The sequence below is a fragment of the Leptodactylus fuscus genome, chromosome 4 (assembly GCF_031893055.1).
Source record: "Leptodactylus fuscus isolate aLepFus1 chromosome 4, aLepFus1.hap2, whole genome shotgun sequence".
NCBI lineage: Eukaryota > Metazoa > Chordata > Amphibia > Anura > Leptodactylidae > Leptodactylus > Leptodactylus fuscus.
In genome coordinates, this window is record NC_134268.1 from 148,698,677 (window position 1) to 148,708,149 (window position 9,473).

The 9,473-nt window shown below is 42.9% G+C and overlaps 1 protein-coding gene across 1 annotated transcript; it reads right to left on the reverse strand.

Moving 5' to 3' along the window:
* Window positions 1-1,211: 1,211 nt before the first annotated feature.
* MPLKIP (M-phase specific PLK1 interacting protein) lies at window positions 1,212-8,182 on the reverse strand. The gene is made up of 2 exons (XM_075272222.1): window positions 7,740-8,182; window positions 1,212-2,341 (listed from the first exon to the last, which is right to left on the reverse strand). The coding sequence occupies exons 1-2, from the start codon at window positions 8,130-8,132 to the stop codon at window positions 2,138-2,140; spliced, it is 597 nt and encodes a 198-aa protein (XP_075128323.1). The 5' UTR covers window positions 8,133-8,182; the 3' UTR covers window positions 1,212-2,137.
* Window positions 8,183-9,473: the final 1,291 nt, after the last annotated feature.

Sequence of the window (9,473 nt, forward strand, 5' to 3'; positions counted from 1 at the left end):
TTAGTAGAATAGCACTGATGTGTAATGAGTTATCAAAACTGCTACAAAATGTACCCTTGGACTTACCTGTTCAAACTCTGTGCATCTGTGCCTAGAAACACTGAGAATTGCACTGCCTCTAACCAGTGATTTCAACAGACTCCCAGCCTGACCATCCATCTACTAAGCCAAACTGGCTGCATCGTTGGTGATGCTTCAAGTGTGAAAATACACCTGTAATATGGACAATGCCACCCAACTGAGTTAGGCGCATCTTCTGCCTTCTTTGCACCAGAATTTCAGGTCTACACCAACTAGCAGACTATATAGGCGTTAACAACTTTGATTAGTGTTTATAATTTTCATTGGTGTAGAAGAAATAGCAAATGCTTAAAAGGTATTCTGTCATTAAAAAACATGTTTTAAACTAAAACCATGTAGGAATAACCTTTATAAAGGCTATTCATCTCTTACCATTTATCTTTAAGGTCCACGACAATGTTTTTGAATTTTGTCTTTATGCTAATTGTGCTCAGAAATCACAGGAGTCATTCTCCCTATGCTCTGAGAACAGTGTTATCCATCCAGCACCGCCTTTCTTCTGCTCTGTTGGCCATTATCCTCGCCTTCTTACACAAGACCACCATAAACTGGCCGACAAAACAGTCGACTGCGCATGGCAGCCAGCCATTTTGTGGTAGTCTCGTGTAAGAAAAGGAGGATAATGACCGACAGAACAGAAGAAAGGCGGCGCTGGACGGATGATAACGCTGTGCTCAGAGCATAGGGAGAATGCCCCAGTGCTTTCTGAGCACAATTAGCATAAAGAAGACAATTCAAAAACGGCGGTGTGGACCTTCAAGTTAAAGGTAAGATGAATAACCTTTATAAAGGCTATTCCTATGTGGTTTTAGTTTAAAACATATTTTGTAATGATAGAATCCCTTTAATTCAACTAAAACCAGAACAGGGAATAGCATCCTTGTGATAATGAGCAACCACAAATCTTCCCAATAGCTTGAGAAATCTCCTTTGTTCAAGATGATAATTGTTTATTTAAAAAAAAAAAAAAAATTAAAAAAATTAAATCAGTCATCTTTTGTTGTTCTGACTCATAGCTAAAGGTTCATCATATCCTCTCTGACAGATATTCAACACTGGATTATTTTGTTTGTTTATTATCTGACATATAGAATTTAGAAATTCAGAAAAGGGTTCACAAATAAGCCTCCATATAGACTATGGTCAACAAAAGTGGAGCAAATGTACCCTGTAAATCATTTCACGCAAACGATGTGACATTACAGGTCTAAAGGACTAAATTCAGTTCTAAAAACTAAAGTCATTATGTTTTTCTTATTTTCAAGTTAACATCTCTGAGTTTTATTATGATGAACATGTTTGTTTAAGGGTTTATATTCACTTTAGATATAAAAGGTTTACTGTATAACACAAACATTGTTTATCGCGTGATTTATAAATTAAAGATGCCAAAACATCAAAATATACTGTAACCATATGCACATCTAAAAAAAAATATATATATATACACATCGAGCATCATGGCTCTTAAACAAATACTAAATATGTACACTGTCAATATTTGTGAAACATGGCTTCTGCAATACTGAGACAGCCTTTGAAGTGAATTAAAAACAGAACGTAAGGAGCAAAAAAACAAACAAAAAAAACAAAACAAAAAAAGACACCAAGGGATAATATAATGTCACATGACATCTTCATACCTAAAACGGGTTACAATTTATAGACTTGCAGCATAACAAAGAATTACAAACCTATTTTATTTTCCAATCTCTAAAAATAAAACCAATTCCGATAGTAAAGGAAAAGAATTAGGCTTTGAGTACACGCCTAACTCATGCCGAGTAGTAACAAGTCTTGGAATCTGAAACCTAGGTAAAACAGTCACAAGACATACGCTGGTGATAACAGAACTACTTGTTCTTCCTTGCTGGTGGCCTTTCTGATTGTTTACCACAGCTCTAGGCTTCCAAAATATTTTACATTGTTACTGTCTGACACAATAAAAAAATAAATCTGATAAAAGACTTTTTCAAAATTAAAAAAGGTGCAAATCTGTGTCCTTGACCAATTGTTCTGCTTCTGGCTACCCAGAATGAGATTTGGATTTTAGGTGTTAGCTAAAATACCGCCCTTTTTTACCAGTACATGTTGTTTGCTCATTGCTGTCATGTTGGTCTATGTCAGCTAGGGATAATGGCTTTAGGTCAGCCCAGGGGTCCTCAAGCATTGAAGGTCTGTAATAGTTTTCCACATCATTAGACACTCTTTTCTCTCTGCCATGCGGTGTACCATATGGTGAAGATGTCCTGGGTGATCCCTTCGAAAAAAAATCATCAGGTAAAGAAATATTCAATATATATTCTTGTGTTAGAGCACAACTAACCATAAATACTTGTAATATTTATTACATTCTATATGTATTAACGGGCTTCTGGGCCTTTTTTTTCCCTTTTTCAAAACAAGCATAAAAGACTATAAATATTTTTTAAACTTTTTTTAGCTTAACAATCCCCACTCACTCCTGTTTCATGGTCCCTGCTGGTCTCTGCCACCTTGTCCTTCTAGACATACAGAAAATGTCCTCTCAACCAGTTGCTAGCTGAGGCAGGTCACTACTATGTACAGAGATTTTTTTTGGGTAGTCATAACCTGTGTGTCAAAAGGGAGCGGGATAAACCCCAGGAACTGACAAAATGGGAATGGATGAGGATTAGGGAAATTACTACTATTTTTTTTTAAATCAGTTTTCTGATCTAATAATAATTAATAATATATATATATATATATATATATATATATATATATATATATATATATATATTTTTTTTTTTATTATTCTTTTTTTTTTTTTTGGGGGGGGGGGGGCAAAGTAGAGTATTATAGTCTAAACTATTTTAGGTCCCTTTAAACTGTAGTTATGATGTTTCAAGAGAAAAAAAATTTAAAGATTCGAAAATTTTTGGTTTAAAAGAAACACATTTCCTTTTGGAAAATAAGTTGGTTCCCCTTTCCAATGTCTATACACACAGTACACAACAAAGTAGTGTGTACAACAAACATGGTTCATTTTTAGTTTGCTCAGAATTAAAACTAATGGAGGAGCCTAAACCTAGAAGTGTGTCGCAAAGGCTCTCACCCAGGCATGTCAAACATGCGGCCCTTTACAGGCATATCTGCGGCCCGCACAAAAGTCTCAAACTTTGTCTCTAAAGTTAACTGAGGTGCCATTTTACCGGCAATCGCAGGCACCTGGAGCAAGATTCGGGGCCTGCGTGCATTTTTATGGCAGCTGGGAGCCTTGTGAGGCTCCAGCCTGTCATTCTATACTTTCTATTGTAGGCTACTCTATGTAGCCTGCAATAGAAATGCCGGATTTTTGCGATGCATGGTATTAGTGATCAGTCCCCTAGGCCCTAGCCATTAGCTGCTGTGTGCAGCCCTTGCAACAACCTCTTGTTACTCATGTGGCCCTCGGGGTACCCTGAGTTTGACATGCCTGCTCTCACCGATCTCCCGATTTAGAACGTAAGTTCACTCAGCTGAACCAAGAATGTATTTTATGTGGGAGATGTTAGCTGAAAAAGTGTTTGTGCACCATTCATCTAAAGAGTATGGCCTGGTTATAGCTTTATCCAATCCCTGAATACATAAAAAGGCACACATTGGAGGCCAGTACCGCACCTTCTGATGACTCAAGTTTAATCTATATGGTGCATCATTTGTCACCATACAGCTTTCTGCACACATCTGTACCATGCACAGGAGTCCTGAGAGTTGAATGGCTGCAAGACAGTCATACACATTGGGGCAGATTTATTAAGACTGGAATATCGTATGCACCCAACTCATCCAGACACTCTGGCCTCTTAAAAAGGCGTTATCCAGGCCAAAAAATATATATAAAAAAAAAAAAAAAAAAGTATTTTAGTGCTACTAATGGGTTAATAAATGCACCCATATACTTGTACCCATGTTTTTGTTTACTGCTGCTGCTTCCTGCTAACTTCCCCCTCCTCACCCTGCCTCTCTAACCATCCCACCCTTCCCTACCAACTCAGCCCAACCCGTAGTGGAAGCACAGTAGAGATGAATTGTATCACATTGAAAGCAATAGGTAAAAAAGCCTCCCATTGAGTTCAATGGGTAGCACACGTAAAACTGAATCCATTGAAGTCAATGGGATTCTGTTTTACTGTGCTCACGGACACGTGTTTACGTGTCAGAATGAGCGGCGCCTTACTCTGTGGGAACGGAGCCTTAGTTACTTTGGCTAAGTTTATGAACCATGTTACACACACTAAACCTCAGTGTTTTCTGCACAATCCACATAGAATCAAAGGTAAATATAAAAACATCACTATATTATTCATAAGCACCAATTTACTCTGTAAATTCCTAGTATGTCTCTGTGTATTACTATCTTTGGATATTCACAGGTGAAAATTACTGCCACCACCAACATTAGGCAAACAAGGATCCAGTCACACTGGATTGAAAATACATCCAAATAATTTTTGGGAAAAAGATTACGCGCAATCACAGCAAAGTGTCCGTATGTCACATTGGTAAATAAGATGGATGTTTAAAGAGGACCTTTCACCTCCTGGGGCAGATGCGGTTTCATGTACCGCTAGAAAGCTGACAGCGCGCTGAATTCGGCTTTCATGTTCTGTACCCCCGGTGAAGAGCTATCGGTGTCGGCACTGTCTTCACTGTCAGAAACGCCCTTCCTCACAGTAGCGTCTATTGTGCTGTACTGTGAGAAGGGGCGTTGCTTACCGCCCGACCATGATGACGCTGAGCGGTGAGTAACGCCCTCCCGTACTCATCCATAGACGAGTACTATCAGGAGGGGAGTTACTCACCGCTCTAACAGTACAGCACTATAGGCGCTGCTGATTGTCAGAAACGCCCTTCTGACAGTGAAGAGCTATGGTATTGGCACCGATAGCTCTTCACCAGGGGCACAGAACATGAAAGCCGATAGTGCACTGAATTCAGTGCACTGTCTGCTTTCTAGAGGTATATAAAACTGCATGTGCCCCAGGTGGTGAAAGGTCCTCTTTAAAGACGCTATCGAATGAGGACATCTGTTATCTGTTAGGACATCAGTTTTAGACCAGGAGGGGTAGGTGGGAACCACCACAAGTTAGCTGCATTGCCATGAGCGTACAAGCTGTAGGGCTCATTCAATGTAATTTCAGTAGAGGTGGTTCTGTGTACTGTAATCCACGTGAACAAAGTATATACAACTGCCATTGGGAAAAGTATTGGAAGTCAGCTGAGGCCCGGTTCACATTTATGAATGGGTTTCCCTTCGGGGAGTCAGCTTAGGGACCCCCCTAATGGAAACCTAATACATATATATTTAAAAAAAAAAGTCTGTGTGGTTTCTGCTCAGTGTCCGCAAGAAAAATGCAGAGAGAAAAATGCTGCTTGTTTCATGCAGAGAGGGGAATGGAATGACACAGATGCAGGTGTGAACCAGGCCTCACAGGGGAAACTGTTGAACTGTGGGTGTCCTTGCAGCCGGTATTCCAGCCAATTTCAAATTGATGCCCCAATATATATATATATATATATATATATATATATATATATATATATACATACCACTGAATTGGATTGCTGAAATTTCTTATATTGGTGGACCTGTGAACCACCTAATGTATAGTGGGGTCTTCTGAGAACAGGCCATACACAATCTCACTTTTCACAAGCAACAAGATAGTCACATTGAATATCAGCAGAGACTGTCTATGGTGAGCACACGAACATCATGGCTATAGCAGATGAAACTTCTCTAGCGATCAGATGACAGTGCCAGGGCATAATGCCACCAAATATTTTCACAGCAAAATGGGGTGTTAAAGTGTCCATACACTATGTAAAAGTTGGTGGGACTGACCAACCATGATGTCTGTATGAAAGTCACCAGATTCACAATGGCAGATGCCAGCAGGGAAAAGGTGAATTAGGCAATATGAATTTGAACATAACCAATCCTTTTACCACATGGGAGACAAGATGCTGCCAGACCCCTCGTCTATTTACCTATGGGAGTTTAGATAGGAAAAGTTCTTAGATGAACAAGCTTGTTTGGACAGCAATTCTCTTAACCCCTTCCACTGCAGGCATATTTGTATTTTACTCCCCACCTTCCAAAAGCCATGACTTTTGCCTTCTAGTTTTCCTTTCATAAACTATATGAGGGCTTATTTTTACAGGTCAAACCGTACATCCTAATGGTAACATCTAATATTCTGTGAAGTGCTGTCATTACAAAAAAAAAAATGCAATAAAAAGGAAAGCTTTAAAATCTATAGCAAAAGTGTGTGATTTTTTCCCCCTGCTTTAAAGTACGTTACATAAAAAAACTAAATGGTGCCACTGCAAAATTCAATTTGTCACACACAAAAAACATGCCCTCACATGTCTATGTAGAAGGAAAAATATAATTATGGCTCTTGGAACATAGGAAGGAAAGGGTTTGCTGAGGATTTTTGTGATGGCCTATCCTTTAGGAAGACAACTCTAAGCATGGATCTGTTATTCCGAGCTCCATCCAATCTCTGGACACTGTATAGCAGCCAGGTGATGTCAATAAGAAATGTATTAACAGCAACCAGGACAGCAGATTAGGGTGATCCCCTATAGATACTTGAAGGAACTATGGATTATACAGTTACACAAATTCTACAGACAGGAAGCCTCTCTTACTTATAAAGGAGAGTCTAAAGTTTACAATATTAAAGGGATTCTACCATTAAAAAACTTTTTTCTGTGGATAACACATTGGAATAGCCTTTAGAAAGGCTATTCGTCTCCTACCTTTAGATGGGATCTCCACCGTGCCGTTCCTTAGTAATGCCGTTTTTACCGATATGTAAATTAGTTCTCTGGCAGCGATGGGGGCGGGCCCCAGCGCTGAAAATGCGATGAGGGCGTCCCCACCGCTGTCCGAGAACAGGATCCTGCGCCGCTTCTGTCTTCTGCTGGATCCTCCCCTTCTTTCTTCAGCAGCGTCACCTCTGTCGGCTCTTACACTAGTAGAGCCGACTGCGCATGCACGGCCATAGATCTGAGGCCGCAATTGCGAGCATGCTACTAGTGTAAGAGCTGACAGAGGTGACACTGCTGAAGAAAGAAGGGGAGGATCCAGCAGAAGACAGAGGCGGCGCAGGATCCTGTTCTCGGACAGGAGTGGGGACGCCCTCATCGCATTTTCAGCGCTGGGACCCACCCACCTCGCTGCCAGAGAACTAATTTACATACCAGTAAAAAATGGTATTACTAAGGAACGGAGCGGCGGAGATCCCATCTAAAGGTAGGAGACGAATAGCCTTTCTAAAGGCTATTCCGACGTGTTATCCACAGAATTTTTTTTTTTTTAATGGTAGAATCCCTTTAAGGGGCTGTCCGAATGGAACAGTTCATTTATACAAATGTGCTCTGTGTGTTGACCAAGGCTTGGATCTGGATAACACCCTCTATATATTCTATTTTACACCTGACCAAATGCATGGAAGCAGCTAACGCTACAGTCACACTTAGGAACCCAGTTATAAATTGATGAGATTCTCCACCTCAAGAGACATGATGCCTATAGCAGAGAACATCACACAGTGGCCGGGAGAGCCACTACTAAGCCGTAAAGCACAGGGCTGCTGCATGCTGCTAGCTGAGGCTCGGAGTCTGCCTTCTCTCCCTATTACCTGGTAGTGCATGTGTTGGCTGGGAGATGAGTAGCCACGACTGTGCTGCTGGTAATGCTGAGCGTTTCCTCCGGGAGACTTGCTGTAAGGAGATGAAGTATAGCGAGGGCTAGGCCGCCGAGGTGGAGTGTTACCTGGGGAATGGCCGCCGTACCTGCCCCCGTAAGGACTCTGAGAGGGAGACGAGTGCCCTCCCCCGCCGCCATACGGCCTCTGAGGCCTGTGTCCGTAGGTGGGTGTGTGCGGAGTGCCATACCCCCAGGCCGGCAGCGGTGGAGGAAGCATGGGGCCGCCAGGACCGTGGTATGGCGGAGGGCTTCGGAAAGACCCCGGGCTTCCTTCACCGCCGCCAGGTCCGGAGCGGTTCGGAGACTTAAAATTCTGCCTGTACATCGTTAAAAACAACCACCCGCGGTCAAATCTAGCGCGACTTCCAGTAGGGCGGAACCAGTCCTCGGCGTACCTACGAGAGCGGAACTTCCGGCTTTTGCAGCGCACGGACTCCCGGCCCACTAGTGTCTAAGAATAAAGGTTCCGGCCCACTAGTGTCTAAGAATAAAGGGTCCGGCCACTTCTCATTGACTTTACATAATTCCTCCTCACCCGTTATAACACGCCAGGATTATATCCCTGGGGCAGATTATTAATCCTGACAGTACACAGTCTGAGGGGGCATTACATTTACCGCAGTGACTGATACATTGTGTTTATGCTGCCTATTATTTGGCTTAGTTTGTGACAGAAACATGTTCCAGAGTCCTGGCCCAATTCTGGTCAATATTGTTGCACTTAAACCCAGTCCCCTTGGCAGACAAGATGACAAAAGTATATGAAGGGTGTGCATTAATCCAGTATGACAGGCTATAGCATATAGCTATAAGTATACCTCCCAACCGTCCCGATTTCCTGGAATCGTGAATGTCCCGCGGTGCCGATTTCAACTCAGATCTGCGTCCAGAGGACGCAGATCTGAGTTGAACACATATGCGGCTAAAGCACAGCTCAGCTCCTTGCTTTTCCGCTGCACGCTGGCTACTGGCTTGTAGACGCGATGTGATGACGTCACATCGTGTCTACAACTGTGTGCGAGAGAGAGAGGCGAGGAGAAGGTAAGTGTAATGTGTACACTGAGGTGGAACGTGAAACTGAGGGCAGATGAAGGAGAGGACGGCATGACACTGAGGGCAGAGATGTGGAGACATGAATCTGGGGGCAGAGATGGAGGGGACATGAATCTGGGGACAGAGATGGAGGGGACATGAAAATGGGGGCAGAGATGGAGGGACATGAATCTGGGGGCAGAGATGGAGGGGACATGAATCTGGGGGCAGAGATGGAGGGGACATGAATCTGGGGGCAGAGATGGAAGGGACATGAATCTGGGGGCAGAGATGTGGGGACATGAATCTGGGGCAGAGATGGAGGGGACATGAATCTGGGGGCAGAGATGGAGGGACATGAATCTGGGGGCAGAGATGAAGAGGACATGAATCTGGGGGCAGAGATGGAGGGGACATGAATCTGGGGGCAGAGATGGAGGGGACATTAATCTGGGGGCAGAGATGTGGGGACATGAATCTGGGGGTAGAGATGGAGGGGACATGAATCTGGGGAAGAGATGGAGGGGACATTAATCTGGGGGCAGAGATGGAGGGGACATTAATCTGGGGGCAGAGATGTGGGGACATGAATCTGGGGGTAGAGATGGAGGGGACATGAATCTGGGGGCAGAGA

Bases quoted from the DNA above. Each gene is read 5' to 3' on its own strand.
- MPLKIP (XM_075272222.1), bottom strand. From the start codon at position 8,132: ATGTACAGGCAGAATTTTAAGTCTCCGAACCGCTCCGGACCTGGCGGC. The intron at 2,342-7,739 runs GTAATAGGGAGA...TTTTTTTCGAAG, and splicing joins GCCAACACATGCACTACCAG to GGATCACCCAGGACATCTTC.